We start from the raw sequence: 23,816 nt of genomic DNA, 5'->3' as shown, positions 1-23,816 counted from the left end.
TTGTATGTCTTTATTTGTATAGCACCATTAATGTACATAGCGCTTCACAGTAGTAAAAGGAGATTCCTACTTCTGACACTTGGGTTCCTTGTTTAAAACATACTGTAATAACAACAACATTGGGCTGTAGCAATAAATATATACCGCAGCAAACACTATTTTCCGGAATTTGGAGTATATTGCCTGGGTACTACGTAATAATACGTTATTGTTCCAGTGTTCTTTGTAAATTCACCCGTTTCTATTGATCTACAGTTAAACAAACGTTTTAAAAAATACCTTTCCTAATGGGTGTTATGATGTAATTTTGTAATAACTGCCTAAAAAACTGTGCAATAACAGAAACTCAGCTACTTTGTGCAAAGATGAAAGTCACAATAATACCCAGAAATAAACAGCATTTGTTAAACTCGTCAATGCAATTCTCTGTCGTGTTTACTGTAACTCTGGCTCTGAGGTTTGTAAATCTTATTTATGTTATTATTAATAATAATAATACTTGTTACTAGTAATTATATATATATATATATATATATATATATATATATATATATATATATATATATATATATATATATATATGTCCAGCATAGATGATCCATTTCACACTGTATATAGAGTATAGCATATTGTACTATAAATAACTGTAGAAACTATACATGCTGTATAAAAACTAAATATGACTGTGTATGCATATATTTTTAAGTTGCAGCAGCAGCAGTAATGATTGGATTAATGAAGCATTCATTTACCAGATGGGATATTCCCTTTCAGCTGTAATACAATATGGCAATGTGGCACATAAATATTTTGTTTAGTATCGCCACTGTGCTTTATGGTTACTAACTACAATTTAGAAAATAAGCATCTAAAATCTTTTAGTATTAATCGTGCTTTCTTAATTAATGATTTGAAAGCTACAAGTATGGATGGGAACATTTATTGTGATGAATATTTAACCTAAATCCCTGTTGCTCCTCTGACCTTAAAACTCTCTGTCTGAGCACTCCCCACTGGTTACAGATTAGGGGACAGAGGTGGAATTTCCAATATCTGAGCAAACCCTAAAAGCCCTTTATTTTTGGAACGCTTGAAAGCTCTGAGTGTGCATTATCAGCACATATATCTGTGACAGCAATGCTACTTTGCAGCCCATTCCTAGCTAGAGATGTGGAGCTGACAGGATTCCATCAAAAGATGGTGTTGAATTGTAGAGTTGAAACTAGATTAGTTGAACATATAAAATTGTCTGCACATTGTAAAATTGATCTCTGCATGTGTGCTTATAAAATAACATGCCTAAGGAATATATGCCATGCAAATTATTTAAACATAAATCTAAATAGTTAAAAGCAGTACATACAAAACTATATGTGGAACACGTGGGATAAAGGAGCTGTTGTCGGCATTTGTTTTGTTTACTTAAAGGCACTGAGATAATTATCTGTTACCCACTCATTTCCCCAGTCCAGGCGAGCAGTGATGTGTCGTTTCACATCCTTCATTCGGTCGTGAGTCAGATGTCCCACAAGTACTTGCCTACGCAGATCCAATATCTCATTCATTATGTGCCCCAGACGGTGGAAGAGATCCCCTTCATTTTTCTACCACACATATAAAAACAAATGACACATATTGTTATTGAACAATTTCATAGCATTAACAATAACTGCTTTCAGAATCTGTCTGTTCTGTGCACACTTCACATTTGCTCATTGGTTGCTGGGAAAGAGAGCTTGCTACCTTCCTTAACTTTTGATTCAACAGTATCCAGTTAATTCAACAGCTCTGTCCATGTGAGACATGAAAAGGTGTAATTTTTCTGCAAAAAAAAATACATTCACCCTCGTTTGTCTTTATTTGTTTGTTTTTATTTAATTCTGCCAAAGAATTCTAAAACACTTCCATTTTGTAACTTCATATATGACCCAGCAGCCTATACAGTAGCATGTCACAACCACATCACTTCAATCTAATAAGGTGTCGTTTCACCTGTGACTACATGTGTTTCAGTCGTGTAAGGTTAATTTTTTAGCATAGGTTACTACGTTTTTAAGGTAACTGGCTAACTGAGTCAGCAACACCTGAAGGCAACCCTCGAAGTGCTGAAAATAATTGCTATGTCGAACGTTTGTCAAAACCATATTGTGTGTAAGTGAAATAAAGAAATAAAGCAGTAGCTTGTGTATAGAGGAACCATTATGAAAATACATGTGTTGTATTGAGTACTGTTATTAGTATAAGAATGGATTTCTGTTATTAGTATAAGAATGTATTTCTAGTCCCTAAAGTTTCTTTATCTCTAACACAAGCCATACCCTGAGGGACAATTTATTAACCAATTATTTGCCATAAGAAACCTTCTGGCACCGGAGAACACCTTAAAGCCCCTGAATTTAATGCTTAGTAAATATGGGCCAAGATTCTCACAGGTACTGGGACTGACCGACATTTCTACTGGATACTGGTAAGTTTAAGATGAATGGCTGAGGAGCACGGGGGCATCAAGATGGTGGGCCCAACATTGGTCTCTCGGTTATTGCTGAAGAGTAATTCTTTATACATGCTTTTCCTTGCACAGAGTTAAGGGACAATAAATGTACAGTAATCCAGCAGAATATTCATTCCGGTAAGGCTGGGAAGATGAAAAGCAATGCTTTAGCATCTAATCTTTCTTATTCCATCAAAAGACAACTATTATTTCTACCTCTTCTCAGATGTAAAATGTGCTTACATTTTATTTGCCATATTTATTCTTAATATTATGACAAACAACCTTCACATACTCATTAAATCTAGCTGTTCAGTCAACTTTCTAACGGTTTGCTACACAATTTTTACACATTAAAATGTCAAATTACATAACAAAAGAAGACTAAAAACGAACAAAAATTTGCTAAATGTAACATACATAACTTAATATGAAAAAATGACAAACAAAGAAAATACAAGTTGACTGTAACAGAATTGAAACGAAAATAATTTGGTATGAAAATAACAAAAACAAAAATGAATCTTGTAGCAATTACTTTACAAAGTCGAAATGAGTTATTTTACGCAGGTTGTGAGACATTTTAAATAACCGTATGTCAAGGGATCTAGCTTATGCAGAAATGCGTTGCAGTAACGTGCAGTAGAAGTTTAAGCTGAAAAATATCATACTGTATATACACCAAGTTCAACCTCTTGCTAAATTCCACATGGGTATATTTATATTGTAAATTTATTTTTATTGATCCAGAGGAACACACACAAAACAGTATAACATTTACTAATTATATTTTACAAACAATTTTTCCTGACAAATGAAATCACTCCCTGGATCAGTGCCTATTCTTTATAGTCCTTCTTTCTAAAGATAAAAATGTTTGGTGCTCAAAAATTTTTTTTGGGGAGGAATAGATTAGAATGTGACCCATTTTTCACCAAATGTTCCCGTCTTTTTCTACTTTGTTATGACATTTTTTCACCAAATGTTCCCGTCTTTTTCTACTTTGTTATGACATGGTGCATTGATGCACCCATTCCAGTTGTTTCCTCAAGTACTAGAGGACATTTTAAAGACATCTAAGACATGTTTTCTATACAGTAGCTGTACTACTAATTTGACTACTCAATTAAATGTCATAATAATTAGGGTCATTCAAATGAAAACTTGGTCCAGTTTTGCTACATATCCATTTCACACTTTCACCAACACCTTTACAAGGGACTTTCAATTCGGTTTTAACTTCATTGCCACCTCTGGCAGTAAAGCGGCTACATTTAGATTTTCATATAAGCATTCTCATGCACCGCCTCTATTTACCGGATTGCTCCAAAATAACTCAAAACCACAGAAAAAAAAAAGAATAAACCTCTAAATTAACAGCCAAGCCACGTGTTTAATCTTACCATGTTTCACTATCCTCCATTTTGTCTGGCTAATAATTCCCCCAATTTGTCTACCTTTTTGCATTTGCATGCACTTAAGTTTGCAAAATTGTTTAAAATGCTATTCTACCTCTCAACATCTTGCTGTTTTATTACCCATGTGTGTTATACTTGACAGTACTAATGGCACTACCTGACCTTAATATGTTTGCCTTCCCACTTGCTGTTATTCCCTTGCCGCTTCTCCATCGCTATGACTGACTTATAGATGTTTGTTCATTGTATTTGGTTCCTTTAATTATCTGGGGATTAATCCAATAGTTAAAGACTAGGGCTTGAGATTAAAGCAATATAATAGTGTTTACAATGAAAATATTATGTACTCTTAATATCAAATGACACTGTGCAGGATATCAACTTGAAGAATCTCATTTCTATCCAAGGTATTTTACTTTACTCAAACCTGTATATCATGGGATTGTAAGCTCCTCGGAGCAGGGACTCCGCTTCCGAAATGTTACTTTTATGACTGAAGCACTTATTCCCATGATCTGTTATTTGTATTATTTGTTATTTATTTGATTGTCATGTGTATTACTAATGTGAAGCGCTATGTACACTAATGGCGCTATATAAATAAAGACATATATACTTGCCAGACTATTACCCCAGGATCACAATCACCAGACAGAACAAGATGGTTAAATAAAAAAGTTTATTTCGTCTGGAGTCAACAGGTAGCAATACAGATGTAAAACACAATTCAAACTCACCAAGACAGGAGAGTTACTGTAAACTACCAGTTCATTGGGTGCTGGTTGTAAACCTCTCTTCTCCCTGTCACTCCAACAAATTTTCTGATTTCCTCCTCCCATCTTACTTTTGGTCGTTGTCTTGGTCTATTGGGTCTGTTGTATCCAACTAAAAAATATGCTCTCCATCCTATCTTCATTCTCCAATTGATTTATTTCAAAAGGAATTTGTTTCTTGCCAGCTAAGGTAGACATAGTATTCGACTTCTTCTAGTTCTATTCCCTTGATTTCAATCTTTGCAGAGTTGACACATTTGTTCAAGATCACTTTGGTCTTGCTTAGTTCATTTGCAGGCCTACTTTCTTACTTTCCTCAGCGACCTCTCCGATTTGTTGCTGTAGGACTTGTGGCAAAAATAACAATGTAATCTGCAAATCCTAGGTAACTCAAGTATTCATCATTGATTTTGATTCCTTTTATCTCCTAATTTAAATGTTGAACAATTCTTTAAGTGTTGCTGTGGAAAGCTTTTGGTGATATGGTGTCTCCCTGCCGCTCTTCCTTGCTGATACTTATCTTTCTTCTATATTCATATAATCGAATGGTTTATATGGCATTCTCGTAAATGTTGTTTATAATATCAACATACGCTTTTTAACATTTTGTCTTCTTAATGCACCTAGGACTGGTGAGATGTAAAGAGAACCAAATGCTTTATGAATCCTAAGCAACGTGATAGATCGTATTCATTACGTCGGGAAATCACTTCTTGTACAACTTGGATGTGGTCCATTTTTTATTTATTTATAGGAAGTAATAGTGTTACCTCTCATTTTCAAGTATGAGAATGAGAGTTACCTCTCTTTTTTTTTTTAGTTTCTTTTTTTATTTGGGATATTGCATTAAACAAATCATCACATTATGGTAGTTACATTTACATGGTACATACTATACATTTAATATTTGGACAATATAGACCAACATTAGTGTAGAACATAGAAAAAAAAAACGTGTACAAGCTCCAAGAGGTTTAGTCAAAATGCCTTGAAAGCAATAATAAATAATGTAATCACAGGAGTTGACACTGGATAATATGGATTGAAGGGCTGCGCAGTAACAGAGTAAATGCAGGTTACTAGGGGTAACAAGGAGGGATTACAGTGGGGACAGATATTAGTGATAAGCGATCACTCCGTCCCCCTAGCCCTGGCTATGCCCGTTGTGGAGTACACTCTACTCACGATAGGAACACCGCCTTGATCCCCTTCCTTCCAGCTGCAGCCCTGACGCTGCCAGTGGTGTCTCCCTTAGGCATCCGGTGGTGGTACTGATCCTCTCAAGCAACAACAGGAAAAGGTAAGGATCGATTATCCAGCCGCTCCGTAGCAAAAATAGAAGGCACACACCAGCAAAAAAACAAACAGCACAGACTACTCTCCCACGCGTTTCACTCCCACTGTGGCGCTTTTTCAAGGAGTAACGAGATGGGGGAGGTCCTGGGTATTTAACACTCTCCCCGTCATACAAGACAGCTGTTTTAAATAATTAATTAACCCCTTTTGCTGGTGAGTGCCTTCTATTTTTACTACGAGCTGCTGGATAATCGATCCTTACCTTTTCCTGTTCCAACATTAGTGTAGTTCTACTGAATATTAACTCCATGTGTTTTAATACCTTTTGTGGGAAGAATCAGAGGAAAAACAATAGTAATATGCCTTGACGCCTTCTCCCCTTTCCTTCTTTCTTTGTTTCAATGCTATTTGGTTAGTTACTACCCCTTCATTCATAGTTGGCCTTTTTTCCTCCCAGAACATGGGATAGACATTAACATCCATAACATATTAATTCACTTCCAATTCTACACCACAATCTCTATTTCTTGGCCCTTGCCTATGCCAGCAATTATAGCATTAACCTTGAATTAACCATGAATTAACCAGGAATCACCCATGAGTTAACCATGTGCTAGTCATGGGTCAATCATGGATTAGGTGACTCGGTGTTTCCCTGCACTTATTCCTTTACTTTAGCTCTGGTTCATATATTCTAAGATTCATTATGTCTGTTTGTTTCTAAACTTTTCTTGTTCCTGGGGAGCAAACAAGGAGATAACCATTCCCCACTTTGATTCAAATTGTGTTATTTTATATTTTTTACCTCTCATTTTCAAGTGTGTCCTTGGCACAGCTTTATGATGACAATACATACAGCTGAACCCCGTTATAGCGCGACCCGTTATAACGCGGTTTTCACGTGGCTCTCGTTTAATTTTATTTTTTTTAATTTTTTGCACACTGCACACACTGCACACTCTCACTGCACACACTCTAACTGCACACACTGCACACACTGCACACACACTCCCAGCACTCACTCCCAGAACTCACTCCCCAGCACTCACTCCCAGAACTCACTCCCCAGAACTCACTCCCAGCACTCACTCCCAGCACTCACTCCCAGCACTCACTGCGTGCACACTCTCACTGCGTGCACACTCTCACTGCGTGCACACTCTCACTGCGTGCACACTCTCACTGCGTGCACACTCTCACTGCGCACACTCTCACTGCGCACACTCTCACTGCGCACACGCTCACTGCGCACACTCTCACTGCGCACACGCTCACTGTGCACACTCTCACTGCGCACACTCACAGCACTCACAGCACACTCTCACAGCACACAGCACACTCACAGCACACAGCTTTCACAGCACACAGCACTCACAGCACACTCTCACAGCACATAGCTCTCACAGCACACAGCACACAGCACTCACAGCACACTCTCACAGCACTCACAACACACTCTCACAGCACTCACAGCACACTACACCACACCTCCCACTCCCCCTCCCTACCTTTGGTGTCGGCTGCTGAGATTGGAGCAGAGCTGGCATCAGGAGGAGGGGGGGGTGTCGGGAGGAGGGGGGGTGAGTGAGGAGCAGGCTGGGACTCGGTGGGCCACGTGGGCTATGCCGCGGAGGGCCGGTAGGTGTGGGGGCCGAGGGGGGGGAGGAAATGGATGCCGGTGGTGGGAGGTATGGAGCATGTTGCGGCTGGACTCGCCGTTACTAATGGACGTGTAGGGCTTCCGGCCACCTCTTCCTTCCTTCCTGCCTTCCCTCCTCACTCCCTCCCTTCCCTCCTCACTCCCTCCCTCCCGATCAGGCGCGCGGCGGCCATGTTTTTTTTTAAATTAGCGCGACCCCGGTTCTAGCGCGGTCGGATCGGGTGGCCCACGAGGACCGCGCTATAACGGGGTTTAGCTGTAGTTACATTAAATGAACATAGGTTATACATTCAATTTACAGACATTTCATGGGCAGTGTGGCAGGACGGCCTGTAGCCGAGGTCAGGGAACAGTCCACACGTGTAGTTTCAGGATAAATTAAAACGTTCAGTGGCTTTATTTCTCCACAGCATGTGGGTACACTGTCCCTTTAAACAAAAACAAATCCTGCTCCACATTGGGAGAACTGACTAACACTCCAGGCCTATCTAGCAGGCTGGCTGGCTAAACCATTTACCAAACCGTAAGTGTATTTTAAGCAGTTAGGAAAACAAATGAACAAGTCTTACTTTGGTTGAAGTAGTTAGTTTGGTGAAACCGTCTGGCTAGCAGCTCACATAGCAGAGTTCTCTGGTCTAAGGCAGCCAGCCACTGCCAGTAACAACATCCTGTTATACCTTGCTGGTTATCAGGTGTCAGCTTGCCTCCTGATTACCTAGCTTCCTCCTGAGTTAACCTTCTGAGTGCTGGATGAAGCACTCAGACATATGTTTCCCAGGCATAACTGATAGGGGTTGACTTCACCCTGTCACAGGCAGTTAGAGTGAATATACGTTTATGGGAATTGTAACAGAGCATCCCTAACATCAGCGAACAGCAGCAAACGGCTGACATCCTTTGGTTTCTTCTATTGGGGAGACTTGTGTTGTCTCATATCAAAGACAGTCACCCTGAGGTGAAGCTGGAAGCAAACAGAACCACCCAGCAAAAATTCAAGGGGGAGGAGAAAGTAAAAAAATCTAGGTTTTTCAAGTTACGTCTCTCCTTTCTTGATGAAATAACCCTACTCCTGTTGGCTTAGTGGACAGGAGCAGTGAAGGAGAAGCATGGTGGGGAGACTCCCGAGGTGAAGTGATAGCATTGTGTTATATCCACTGCAAAGTCCTGTTTGTTCTCTAGGCTGGGCAAAATACAGGGTCCATTGTAGCAAATTAAAAAAATATATATTTGCTAAAACATGTAAATGATTGGAAGTAGACTGACTGGTCTGTAGTTTTTAAGTCTTCTTTGTCTCCTTCCTTATGGATGAGGGTAACTATAGCATGTACCCATTGTTCTGGAATGTTCCTGTTGTTCAAGCAGCGTGTAAAAAGTTGTGCAAGGATTTGCTCTACTTCCTGAGGATCTTTCAAGATTTCAGTTGTAATTCCATCTTCCCCGGGAGCCTTCCCATTCTTCCTGGATGTAAATGCCTTTGCCACTACATCTGGAAGGACACATGGGACATTATTTTGTAGTTTCTTCTGGCCCTTCCTCTGTTTGATTATGTCCTGTGTCATCTCTGTTCTAGTACAATTTCATGTAAAAGTTCTCAACTCTCATTCACGTGCACAGTCTTGTAGTGTTGATCTGTCCTCTTGTTTGAGTACAATGATTTGCTTCTTCCCAGTTATAAGTAGTTGCTTCATCACCTTTAAGCTTTTATCTTCGATAGTCTTCTTCACCATATCACAGTTACTTACAGCTTCATTATGCATTTGCGGATCATCTTGCACAACTCTGCATATTCAATTCTTGTTCTTGCATCATGGGATTGCTTCATTTAGATATTTTCTTATCCTGTTTTTTGTTAGCAATTTCTCAATTTTTTCTGCATTTCCAACTATAATCTTCATAAATTCTTCATAATTGTTTGTTAAAGGGTCCCCGTGCATTTCAAACTAGCTTAAGTGATTTTTAGCTTTTGCTGACACTATTTGCTGTTATTCTTGAAGTTTTTTATGTTGATGTTTTTTCGTCTTTAAAAAAAAAAAATCAGTTTTCTTCTTGCTATCTTTGCATTCAAATGTAATTTGCAGTGAACCAATAGGTGATCACTCCTGGTATTAAAACAGCTAAGCATTGTTCAGTCTTCTATCTGGAGTTTCTTGCTAACTAGGCTATGGTGAATTTAATTCTTGATTCCATTTGGTCCTTTCCATGTTCATTCTCTATTTGGATTCTTCTTAGATAATGAATTCATGATGTAGAAGTTTTCACATTCTGCAAATTCTATTCCGCATCCATGTTTATTCGTTATGAATAACCATACTTACCAACCAATGCTTTGTCTTTCTGATGAGCACAAATCTTTACATTGAAATCTCCCATACTGATATTGGTGATCATTTCCTTTTTTGCCAAGTTAGTTGATTTCATGGTAAAAGTCTTCCACTTCATTATCTGTGTGACTTGATGTTGAGGCACACACTTGGGTTATTTGAAGCCTGTATTTCTTTGTCAACTGAATAGCGATTCTGACTGCTCTTTCTGATGAGTTTTCATACTCCACTCTGTTGTTTCTCCACCTCTTGTTAACGAAGAAGCCTACTCCACTGATTCTCCCATTCTCTGTACCTCTGTAGTATAATAGGTGTCTGATTTTGAGCTCAATGAGACCTTCATCTTTTCTTCTTACTTCACTAAGGCCAACAATATCCAATGTAATCTCTTCAAGTTCTTCTTCCAGTTCTTGGAGTGCTGCTTCACTGGAGAGAGTCCAGCATTTGTAGGTAGCCAGATTGAAATTTAAATGACATCTTTTGTTTAAGTTCCGGGGATTCTCAGCACCCTCTGTCTTCATGTCTTCTTCCGGAACACTGTCAAGTTAATGAACAATCCAGCCTCCGGAAAACGAAAGTCATTGCTTTTTGTTGTATTCCATATTTGGGGGTTGAGGCCTTACTTGCCATGCCAGCCTCATTTGCATGTTGACAAGTACCATTTCCATTTTAGCCTTGTATATTGTTCAAGCTTTAATAGTATTGTTGAACCTACCCACACAAGTCCCACTATACATCTTCTGAACACCCATTGCCACCTTCCCGCCACTTTGAGTCAATGAGATATATATACACACACACACACACACACACACACACACACACACACACACACACACACACACACACACACACAATGTCAAGATGAAGTAAGTGTTTCATAATATTGTGAAGATGTTTCCCAGTATGGGGAAAAGTTAAGCGCAATACTAAAATTGTCTCCAGCACAGAGAAGCGGCATTACATCCTATTGAATAAGAGCCACAGGGACATAATGTGAATTGCCATAAGTGTTATTGAGCAGACACTAGTATTTGAGCCTGATTCACCTGCTTCATTATCACTAATCCACACATTTTATCATACACAACTCCTCCTTCCATACTTTGTTGTTGGCAATGGTTATAAAATAATTGTTTGTGTTTTTGTTGATTATGCTTTTCTATGAGTACCACTCCCAAACTATGAACCAATATATGTTTTGTTTTCATATTCACTTTCCCAATATCCCAATATTTCTGAGGTGCTAGGGAAGCACAAATAATAGTGTGCTTAAAAATGAGATCTATCAACTTTAATAGAAACAAACATGAGATTACACGTGAATGACTAAAATTCTAGTTACGTTTTGTGATTTAGGTCTATGGTGGCAACAGTGAGGTGACTTAACAGATCTCACTTTCTAGAACTCACCACATAAAGCTGTTTCCACATTGTGCCCCAGTCTCTCAATGTTGATGTCATCTCTGTAATAACCGCATCTTCTGTAGGAATAACCATCTCAAACTGCCTGTGAGAACAAAACAAAAAAATTCACACATTTTATAGCAACAAAATGCTTCTTAATGGGTATATAGCATGCCGGACAAGCATGGACATAGGTTTAGTTGGAATAAAGGGTGCAATGCAAGATTACTGCCCTCTGTATAGCTTTCTTACCTGATAGTGGTTCTAATTTTCACTTTGGCTTTTTTTTATATTATTATTAATTCACATATGTTTTTCTTCTCAAGACTATTTTTATTTTGTTTTACAAATTGCTGGTTGTAAGAAGAATGTACATTTATTTTCTGTTTAAAAATTCTACCCCACTTGTCAACATAAAATCCTTCTAAAAAAAAAAAAAAAACATACAGCTAGTCTAATTATTTTTTTAAGCCAACAGCAAAAACGTTGAACTCTATGTCCTTTTTTGAAGTTGGATAAAAGCAGAAATAATATACAACAAATAATGCATTGATGACTGCAATTGTCCAATCTGAATTTATGGTTCCGAAAGTCTATATGTACCATTTTAAAACTAGAGCAAAGCCTACAAATATATTCCCAATGTCATTATTGAAATCTCCTCATACTATATTTGAAATATGTCCAATGAGATAAATCATACAGTCATACTTCCAAGAGCTTTTAGAGTCATATCCATGTCAGTGAAATCAAAGGTTACCAGACACTAAAAAAAGATCAAAAAAGGCATACATCCCCATAGATCCTGACAGAGGCACTCACATAAAAAAAGCTATGCTTAAATCTATTATCATTTCTCTTACAGGCATGTTTTACATTGTAAGATGATGCCAACCGCAGAAGTGAAATAGTTGATTTATTGTACGTATGTCACACAAGGTGGCAATATCTCTCCTATCATCAGCTTAATACCAAAATTGCTTTGATATGAATACCACATGGGCTACATTCAATAAAATATGAACGCATGTGGCATGTTTAGCTAAATATGTATTTTGTATGCTTTTTTTGAACAGCAATTTGTATTGATTATGCATTATTATACAACAGAATCTCTAAGACATGGGTTAAAAATCCCTCTGAGATATATAATTTTCTATAAGAGAAGTCATGGATTGCAGACTAATGACCAATTGTGTTGCTCCCTGCAGAGTATATTTATTGAAGTTCTGAATAGCACAGCAGGTGCAGGAGGTATATGATGTGAAGATCAAACTGAAGATACAGCCTTGTGTTTCAATTAAAAGGGCTATTTAAACCGCACAAACTAATGATTTTGGAAAGAATCTTAGACCTTTATTTTCCTTTCGTCTGTAACTAAAGATGTTGCAGAAATAACCATTTTCAATACCTAAGAACATAGGCAAATGCTGGATACAAAATTCGTTTAATGTCAGACATATATTCAATGTATATTTCACACATTCCACACAATATACAATGCTGATGCTGCTGTTGCTGTTTCTAACCTTACATTTTAACGTAATTTTGAATATTTCAAACTCTTACCCCTAGATTCAACCTTATTGAATTTAAGCTTCGAATCTGAGCAAAAGTCAAAGCAAACCCCAAAAAGGGTCATTTGTTTTTTCTTATTTTATTTTATTTATTTTTTTAGCCTTTCTTGTGTTTTAAAAATAAAATTAAAATTCTTCAACTTTAAATATGCAATCTTTTGAAAAATTGGGCCAAAATTAGATTTTTGTCCCCGTCATGAAAAAAAACCCCAAAAAGAACAAATGTTTTAAAAACGTAAAATTAATTTTTTCTTTTTTAGACTAAAAACACCCATGAACGGTTAATAGATATGAACAGTGCAACCATTATGCAGAGTACAAATGTAATATATAAACATGAAAAAAAAACAGTTATTCTTTTTATTGTGCAGCTTCGACAAAAACAAATTATTATTAATAATGCATTGTGAAAATGCTATTGACTAACTGTGATAATAATGTGCATGATAAAAGCGAAAATGTCAAATTATTACAACATGCTGTCTCGCATTTAAAATAAGCTATATACCAGAAAAAAGAAAAGGTCCATTATACTACCAATAATTCTAATTATAGACTTTAATCAATAAAATGTAATGTTACAGCAAATATCCGTAATCTTAACATAAGTCTATTAACAATTAATATTACATGTATATTGGCATTTTTTTTATTTTATTATTATCTTCACGTTTAGGAACGTAGGAGAAGCACCTCAAATATTTTATACTTATGCTTGTCTTCACAAAGTTCATAAGATTTCAGGTGTTTCACAGACCGGAAAGTTAGCCCCCCTACTTTTTATATAATATGGCTGGTAACAAACAGTTCATGATACAATAGCCATGAGCACATCTACTCAACAGCAGATTGCTGAATTTACTACATTAGGCCACGCTCGGAGAAGGTGATGAAACACGCAATGGACCAAAAAGTGGTCCTGAATGTTTGTCTTTTTCCAGATAAAATCCAACCCTTTTAAGGGCCGGGTCAATGATTTTCCATGTGTTATCCTAAAAAATATCTGATTTACAGTTAGTTTTCCTGCCTTTATTTGTTGCGTGTTAGCAATAAGTCAGTCAGTAAGGCCACGATTATAGTGGTGGTGTGCAAGCGCACGTCGGAGCGTGTGACGTCACACGCACCTCTTGCTCTTGCGAAACATGCACTGAGGTTGGAGGCGATCAGGAGGCGTGGCGGACCTGTCACCAGGCTGGTTCGCCCTCATGTGACGCGGTCGTCGTGCTGCAAAACAATTTCATTTATCTCCTCTTATCTGTCGCTCCGTAGTGCTTGATCGTGCACCTTCATTGGTCTACATTAAGTTGTTCCGGTGGCACACGGCATCGTGCGCATGCGCGCCACCACTATAATCGCAGCTTAAGGCTTGAATTAATACAACTTAACACTTATTAAATATGTTAAAGACAGTCTTGTTAATTTGTTTTTTTTAACAAATTGCATTTATGTTTTACTTTTCTTCTTTATCACACACTTCAGTTTACTCGTTATCAGGGCCGCTGACAAGGAGGGACAGCACATGTCCCTGCACCGAGCCCTGAAAATATACCAGCTGACCCTGGTCCTAAGGGAGCTCTGGCACCCTGACTGCAACCCTAATGGGCCAGATCTACACAGGGTCCTGTCAGAAGGGGCCTGCTAGTGGGGGCCCACAGTGGTACCTGTCATAGGAAGCCTGTTGGAGGCTGGTGGAAGGGAGACCCCTCTGACAGGCACTTCTGCGAGCAGCTTCTGGAACGTAAGCACACTTGACCCCTCCATTACCTCTGTCTTAGCCCATTCTGCCTCAGGTCCATACCTCCCCCCTCTCCCCCCCCACCAGGCCCCTACCAACCTCTCCCCCAGGCACCTAACTACCTATTCCCCCAATGCATATAACTACCATACCCGCTCAACCCCATCCCGCCCTTTCCCACTACCATCTTCTCTCCCACCCTCAGGGACCCACAGTGCACCACAAAGAGGAGATATTAATAGAGATATTTGTCATGGGCCTCAAGATTTTTTTGGGTTGCCCTGCTCACTAAGTTTTGTATACTATACAGTATACTTCTTATCGTGCCTCTTGCAGTGAGTTTTTCCTAAATCGTAGTAGAAACGTTAACAAGATAAACAGTTACATGGCTGAGTGGTTTCACTTTATTGTAATTCCAGTATATACTGATTAATAGAACTGGGCAAACAACAATTAATGTGTTTCTTATTTATTGATATGGTTTAGTTAAAACAAGGTATGCATAGAACATATCAAATAATTGTTCTGCACAAGATCTTCTCAAAGATATTCATATAGTAGCAAGCAATTTATTAATTACACAAGCTGAACCTGGAAGGCAAAAAATGTGTTATTAGTGTTGCTTTTACATTCTGTACAATTTTGCAAGAGAAAGCACAGTGTGAAGAAACAGTAGAAATGCGTGGATAGTGCCATTGATGGGTGAATATGACTAATTTTTCTTCTTTACATGAAAGACAAAACACATCTGATAAGGGAAAAAGTATAATGATTTAAAGAGCTTCAGAGAAAGATGTTATTTTAAGGTTTCATGAAAAGAGAAAACTCAAGTGAAAAGATAAAAAGTGTGCAAAGCTAATTTTTCACACAAAAGGTACCTACCCTTTGTTCTTTACACATGCGTTCTTGAGGTGCACATAACTTGATGGAAAAATTCCCTGCAATAAAATGAAAATATAGAAAACCTAAATATAAAAGTAAACCGACAATGCAGTGGTTTCGAACGTTGGTACTGGATATGCTTAAAACCTTATATCAAATGGATTGCTGAAGCATAGTATAATGTAAAAAATATAGAGAATATATAAGCTCGGACAGGCATGCGAAGTCCCCAGTGAAATTCCTGGTGGTCTCAGAATCAAGTGGGTCCTCGAAGTCCTGACTGGCAAAGTCTGCTGTAATAAGAGGGTGGTTGCTGAAATGTTGGGTCTACTCAACAGACTGTCCAAATCTTTCGTGGCTGCCTGCCTGCTGTAAGGAGAGCTCTGTATTTATAAGTATATGTACAGTGTGTGTCTGAGTCAGTTGGATTTCCATGCATAATCATGTGTATGCATTTATGAACATCTCTTCATCCATGAATATATAAGTATATGTACTGTATGAGTACATGTGTATGCATGTGTTTACTCACATGTGAACCAAGGGAATGCATGATTAATCCTGTGCGTGTCTGCATGACTTACTTTTGTATTTTTTGGGGGGACATTTTTTGCTATATTGCTTATGTGCTGTACAGTATATCATTTTCTTTGGTATATTTATGCATGCTTATTAAAATCTTTTCAAATAAACTTTATACTTTTTTTAAAACATCAGAATGAGTTGTTACTTCACTTTACAGACTATTCACAAGGTACGTTTTCCTAATTTTATACAAAGCTTTTATAGTTTTTTAGGGGGACTTCCTGTCCGTTATTTTTTATGTTTTTTCTCTCAACCTGACTTGTGATTCATTTTAACTAAATGTATCTATTAAGTGACAAATGACTGGACATTCTATATTCACAAGCAGATGGGGATTGACTGCTTTACACTTTTTAGACTATTCAGCTGATGTCCACTGATTCTTTTGCTAAAGCCACCATCACTAAACACCTAGAATATCTTACCAAAAACGAAGTGAATTATTCTTTACATTACACTTTAGTGGAGTATTTAAGGGATAAACACATACCATGGGGTCTTCGTGTATCTTTACACCCCGTTTTTTTACGTAGTTGATAAGAACCTTACTTCATTGAGATTGAGAGACCACCTGCCTCAATGGCAAACTTTTTGTAAGTCACCTTTAGATTTTATATGAGTGTAAATAATACTATATATTTTTTACAATGTTGACCTTGATCCCCTAGTATGAAACAGAGAACGTGTATTTCTTGGATTTTGACTGAATATTGAACAACTCCCCATAGATTTTTTAGCATATTTACAGCAATAACATAACATTTTCAAATAAATTAAGTTTAACTATTCCAGGTTTACATATCGCCTATCTATACAGGTTTTACCTTTTATATATATATATATATATATATATATATATATATATATATACATATATATATATATATATATATATATATATATATATATATATATATATATATATATATATATCTATACACACACACACACACACAATCGCCGTCTCTAGGTGTTGGAATAGTGCAGTGAGGGTGCTTTCCAGTGTACAAACAGTCAACCTCCACCTGGAAAGCTTGCTGCAACTAATTAAGCAGGGTGGACTCCTGAAGAAACAGGAGTTTTAAAAGTCAAGAAGTTGCCTGCACACAAAGAGAGACTGCTTTTCCCCAGAGAAAGGGGAGAGAGAGAGGTCTCCCCAGCTAGGAAGAGGCCGGCACAGTCCCCTAGGCTCACTAGACGGTGGTGTAACGATGCGCGGAACACGCCCCCTGCGGCGTGTCCATTCCTTACCTGTTTACTTCTGATCGCCGCCCTCTAGCTGCGAGTCAAGATCCTGTGTCTAAGGATTCTGAAGCAAGCAACGCCATCTTGCTTTCTGGCAAACCCTGCCCTCTTCCTCCTGACAGGAAGTAAGCCTCTCTTTGACTTTGTCTCTGCTATTAGTCTTTTGCTGCCTGCCCTGGTGTCTGCTGGTACTCATCTCATACTGCTCCTGCCTGGACCTTCTTGGGACCTTTACTTATCTCCTGCGGATTCCGGAGGACTGGGACAGTCACTCTTATACTACTGAGGTTAGTTTACCGTTGGGTAGTGTAGGTACCTGCTTAGTAGGGTTCACCTTGACGTGGTAGCAGGCTTATAATTCCTTGGCCAATGGATTAGACTAAGAACCCTTATGTTATGTTTAGTTTCGCTGCACCTTGCTGTTTCTGGCACTAGGCCTTTAAGAAGTCTGGACGTTCTCCTAGAAGCAATCCTTCTCTGGATGTTACCTTGTGCTCTGGACTCCGTGCCCATGTTCCATGTTCCTGGCTTCTGTTTCCAGACTCCCGTGCTGAAGCGTTGGCTTCCCACAACCCCCGCGTTGGTGTCTGAGAACGCGTGCACTCCCGCTCTGCTGTCAGAGCATGCGCGCACTTGCAGCTGGATCACTCGTGTCTCTGAGTAGGCACCGCTCCTCCGGACGCGTCACGCATTCTCATGCGCGCGGCGCGGTCACGTGACTACGTGCGCCGATCCCCAGCTGTGCGGCAACTCACTCCCTTCGTATCCCCTGAGGCCTCCCCACCTCGCTAACGGGTCCTTCCCCTTTTTCCCTGCGCTTGTGAGGAGAGCACAAGCGTGACATTATGCTCGGCCAAACAAACGGACCCCCAGAGGTGGCCCCGCCTGTCTCCATGTTCCATGCCATGTTCGTGTCCATGTTCCTGAGGCCTGCTGCTAGCTCCATGCAGAGGCCCGTTCCTGTACCCCTGTAACGTTGGGAGATCCTATAGTCCCCCCTAGTCTAGTAAGGATCGTTCGGAGTCCGATCCTGAAGGGGGGGATACTGTAAGGAATCGGGGAACACGCCCCCTGCGGCGTGCTCCCTCCTTACCTGCCGCATCTCAGTTCCCGCTCTCCTTATAGAGCATGCACGCACCCGCGGTTCCCTACTCGTACCACGGAGCCCGGCCACCCCCGGTCGCGTCACGCATTTTCTCACGCGTGGCGCGTACACGTGACGGCGTGCGCCGCCCTCCAGCTGCGAGTCAACTTCACGCCCCCTTGTGGCGTATTCTCTACCCATGCCTAGTTTCTCTGATGTCTCTCTGTATGGCGTGCGCCGCCCTCTAGCTGCGAGTCAAGATTCCCTGTTGATTCTCTGTGTGGCGGGCGCTGCCCTCTTGCCTAGTTTTCCTGATGTCTCCCTGTATGGCGTGCGCCGCCCTCTAGCTGCGAGTCAAAATTCCCTGTTGATTCTCTGTGGCGGGCGCTGCCCTCTAGCTGCGAGCATTCCTTCCTATGCATCGCTGCCCCTAAGTCTCTTGGATCGCTCGGAGTTCGATCCTTAAGAGGGGGGTACTGTAAAGATGCGTGGAACACGCCCCCTGCGGCATGTCCCTTCCTTACCTGTTTACTTCTGATCGCCGACCTCTAGCTGCGAGTCAAGATCCTGTGTCTTTAAGGATTCTGAAGCAAGCAACGCCATCTTGCTTTCTGGCAAACCCTGCCCTCTTCCTCCTGACAGGAAGTAAGCCTCTCTTTGACTTTCTCTCTGCTATTAGTCTTTTGCTGTCTACCCTGGTGCCTGCTGGTACTCATCTCATACTGCTCCTGCCTGGACCTCCTTGGGACCTTTACTTATCTCCTGCGGATTCCGGAGGACTGGGACAGTCACTCTTATACTACTGAGGTTAGTTTACCGTCGGGTAGTGTAGGTACCTGCTTAGTAGGGTTCACCTTGACGTGGTAGCAGGCTTATAATTCCTTGGCCAATGGATTAGACTAAGAACCCTTATGTTATGTTTAGTTTCGCTGCACCTTGCTGTTTCTGGCACTAGGCCTTTAAGAAGTCTGGACGTTCTCCTAGAAGCAATCCTTCTCTGGATGTTACCTTGTGCTCTGGACTCTATGCCCATGTTCCTGTACCATGTTCCTGGTTTCCATTTCCAGACTCCTGTGCTGAAGCGTTGGTTTCCCACAACCCCGCGTTGGTGCCTGAGAACGCGCGCAATCCCGCTCTGCTGTCAGAGCATGCGCGCACATGCAGCTGGATAAGTCGTGTCTCTGAGCTTGGCTCCGCACCTCCGGACGCGTCGCGCATTCTCATGCGCGCGGCGCGGTCACGTGACTACGTGCGACGATCCCAAGCTGCGCGGCAACTTACTCCCTTCGTATCCCCTGCGGCCTCCCCACCTCGCTAACGGGTCCTTTCCTTTCTCCCTGCGCTTGTGAGGAGAGCACAAGCGTGACAGGTGGTCACGGATCCTGCTGAAACTGCCTGGTTTTAAACACAGGAAGAAGAATAAAGGATGTGAGACTGCGTGGAAGCATGAATGTCCTGTCCATAAGATTTTAACTACAGAGAAGGATTCTCTGAAATCTCCTGGGGATGTGCTCCCCAACAGAAGGAAGGACATGAGACTACGCTGAAGCAGGGATGTCCTGTCCAGAATATTGGAACTACAGTGAAGAGGGATTCCCTGAACTTTCATGGGGCCGAGCCCCCTATCAGATAAGATCTAAATAATATATTGATGTGCCTAAAGACTGTTTATAGTGTTTGCATATAGTAGTACACATTTTGGGCTGATAACCAACTTAGCTGGCGGCTACCAGTTAGAGAGGGCTGGAGCTGCTGTGCAGTTAGACACCAAATGGGAGTAGGTGTTTCTATTATGATTTGTTTTGCACTAAAGGGACGGTGGGCCTGTTATTGTATTATTTAACCCCTGTAAATAATCCCTGTGTAAAGAGTTACACAGTTTCCAGTCTTAATATGGGGCACAAATATACTGCAACGTGAGGCAGATATATATATATATATATATATATATATATATATATATATATATACTGTGTATATATATATATATATATATATATACTGTATATATATATATATATATATATATACTGTATATATATATATATATATATATACTGTATATATATATATATATATATATATATATATACTGTATATATATATATATATATATATATATACTGTATATATATATATATATATATATATATATACTGTATATATATATATATATATATACTGTATATATATATATATATATATATATATATATATATATACTGTATATATATATATATATATATATATACTGTGTATATATATATATATATATATATATATACTGTATATATATATATATATATATATTTAAAATATATATTTAAATATATATATATATATATATATTATATATATATATATATATATATATATGCATCACGTTGCAGTATATTTGTGCCCCATATTAAGATATATATAATATATATATATTAAGATATATATTATATTACCAGACTTTTTTAATTGAGCAGAGACATGAATAACATAAGAAACAATATTAAAGTTCAAAGGTAGAAAAATGCAAAACAAAACAATGCAATTATCAAACAAACAAAAAACAAATGCACAGTCATCAAAATTATGTGTTACCTAAACATATCCAGACCAATACAATCTAAATCTAATTTGATCTAATCTGTTAGGGATTTTCTATTTATTTCAACCATACATACCTTCAAATTTATCAGGACAACCTCTATGCATGTGTCAATTTTTGACATTGCAAGGGCAGATCAACAAAATCAATCCAAAATGCAATTACCATTTCCTTGAAATACATTGGCATAAATCAGTACCTACAGTATATTAGCATTTTCTTTTGCTGGGGGCTAATACCAAATTCCTCATCTAGCCCTGCATTCCAAAATGTTTGTACCACAACATTGCGATCATCACTTGAGTCTAGGCGCAAAGTTCATTTTTCCTGTCTTGCCTTCGAATACTTCAAATTAATCCTGGGCAAGCTACCCGCCTACCTGAACAAGCTCCTCACCCCTTCTACATGCAGCACTTATCCTCTAAGATCTGACTCCAAAAGACTGTTCATGGTCCCAAGGTTCAGCAAAGTATCCGTCCGCTCCTCCTTCTCTTACCGTGCACCCCGAAACTGGAACAATCTACCGGAGACTCTCTCAGCCTCCACCAGCCTTTCAAAACTAAAGCTGTCTCACATTTTAACCTGGTCTGAAACTGCTACATACGTCTATAATATATAAATATATATATATATATATATATATATTTATATATATATTATCTCTAACTGTGCAAGCTATATCTTGTATATAATGTATACCCTGTTCACTTATGTAACTGTATTTCCAACCATGTATTATTTTGTCATCTTAACTCTGTGCCCAGGACATACTTGAAGATGAGAGGTAACTCTCAATGTATTCTTCCTGATAAAACATTTTATAAATAAATAAATAAAATAAATATAAAGACAGTACCTTCTTCAATATTGCATTTGTCAAAAAGAACATATTACCTAAAACCCATTTATAATAACATTCTTGGGAAGTAATAAATTCTATGTAAATAATATAATTGTTCAAATCTTTTTTGCATTTATCAATGACACTTCATGGAGCAAAGGGCTCATCAACTAGGGGCCCCCATCTGCTTCTACACTTTTGCATGTCTACCATTAACCAAGATTAAATAAACATAATTATTTTGTTTGCTTTGAAGATAGCCCTCCAACAATAACAAACCCAAACCCTGATTTTCAAATTGTTAATACAAACCATATCTCAATTACAAATATCTTACACAATAAATAATACATTGTTTGGGTAGGACAAATTCTTCCGATAATTAGTCAAATGATTATTACAATATAGATCACCCAATGTACATGCACATTTATTAGACCATAGCAGTTGATCTTTACATTTTTCATGAAAGCAATTAAAGTACCTTGATATTTGGGTTTTTTACAGCAACTCCTCTGTACCAACCTGTGGGAGAAACATAGGGACATTGTTCTTTTTAAATGCATACTTTTCACAACACTTGAAACAACGAATAGTAGTTTGACATTACGTCTACAGAAAAAACACCAAATTCCAACAATTTCCCTCTGGCATTTAAGTTAAGTTAATTTTGGATATAGACAAAACCTTCTAGGGCCAAAGTATACAAACACAGAAACTTGAAAATTGATGGCATGTAAGAACATATTCCCAGATCCACAAAAGGGTGCTAGCACATGTCAGCTCCCATTCATATCAATGGAAGTAAAGTTGTTCTAAAGCTTAGCATAGTTTTTGGATCTGGGCCCTATGCGGCCCATTCTTCTACCCGCTATGAAACCTCAGACCCACTTTGGTTTCTTTCCCATTTAGGATAACCTCATATTTTTCTCAAGCATTTTTTAGCTTTCTAATTCTATTAGCCTCTACTACCTACTATGTTTGTTGGGAGAGTATTCCATAAATCCACCACCCTTTGCAGGAAAATGTACTTCCTCACACTTCCCCTGAACCTCCCAGCCTTCATTTTCAAACCATAACCTATTTTTCTAGCACTTCTTTTTCTCTGAAATAGGTTTACCTCATTTACCTTATTGACACCCTTGATGTATTTGAGAGACATACATCATATTCTTCACTTTTACAAGATGTCCATGTTGGTGTCCTTCAGTATTTTTTATTAAGATGTATGATTCAGACCATGCACCATTTTAGTAGTTTACCTTTGTATAACAATTGTTATGTCCTTCTGGAGATATGGGCCCATATATACTAAGCTGTGCTCTGCCTAAGGATACTTTTTAGCACCGGAACACGCCTTATAGCCCATTCACTTGCATAGGCCAAAAGGTGTCCTCTAGGTGAGGTCAAACAATAATCTATGAAGTAGCATCACATCTCTTCCTGCTGCTTACACGTCCCTATACAACCCAGCATCCTGCTGGCTTTTCCCCATTATTTATCTACTTTTAAGTCAACTGAAATAATGATTGTAGTCACATCTGTAGTGGTTTACATCATTGTGTCATTAATCCTGTATTTGAATTTGTATTATACAGAGGATTGATTTGGCACTTCTTGGCATTAAATTGTAGTAACTAAAACAAAATTTCTCGGCTGCTGTAATTACCCAAACTGTTTATACATAATATCTATATTCACAATGCTGGACAATTTGAGATTCAGTTATATCTCTTTAAGACTGTCTTTTCGAGCTATGACTGGCTCCTTCACAATCAATTAAATTGTAGTAGCCAGACTCTTTACAATTCCTCTAATCTAATCTGGAAGAAGGAGTGGCTCAGTGAGTAAAGTACTGACTGGCACTGGTTCAATTCCCGGTGTTGTCTCCTTGTGACCTTG

At 38.8% G+C, this 23,816-nt stretch overlaps 1 protein-coding gene across 5 annotated transcripts in view; it reads right to left on the bottom strand.

Annotated features, from left to right (window-relative positions):
• Positions 1 to 23,816, bottom strand: part of DOCK4 (dedicator of cytokinesis 4) — a 446,778-nt gene that overhangs the window by 263,625 nt on the left and 159,337 nt on the right. For 4 of the 5 annotated variants that reach the window (XM_075600022.1, XM_075600024.1, XM_075600026.1 and 1 more), the window contains exons 3-6: positions 22,399 to 22,439; positions 15,561 to 15,616; positions 11,373 to 11,469; positions 1,456 to 1,604 (exon numbers count right to left, since the gene is read on the bottom strand). In XM_075600022.1, the coding sequence (XP_075456137.1) occupies positions 1,456 to 1,604; positions 11,373 to 11,469; positions 15,561 to 15,616; positions 22,399 to 22,439 (343 nt within the window). Of the gene's footprint in view, positions 1 to 1,455; positions 1,605 to 11,372; positions 11,470 to 15,560; positions 15,617 to 22,398; positions 22,440 to 23,816 lie in introns of those variants that run through there. The other variant, XM_075600027.1, reaches the window with a different exon arrangement.

Source organism: Ascaphus truei, chromosome 5 (assembly GCF_040206685.1).
Source record: "Ascaphus truei isolate aAscTru1 chromosome 5, aAscTru1.hap1, whole genome shotgun sequence".
NCBI classification, from domain to species: domain Eukaryota; kingdom Metazoa; phylum Chordata; class Amphibia; order Anura; family Ascaphidae; genus Ascaphus; species Ascaphus truei.
This window is presented reverse-complemented; position numbering and strand designations above follow the sequence as displayed.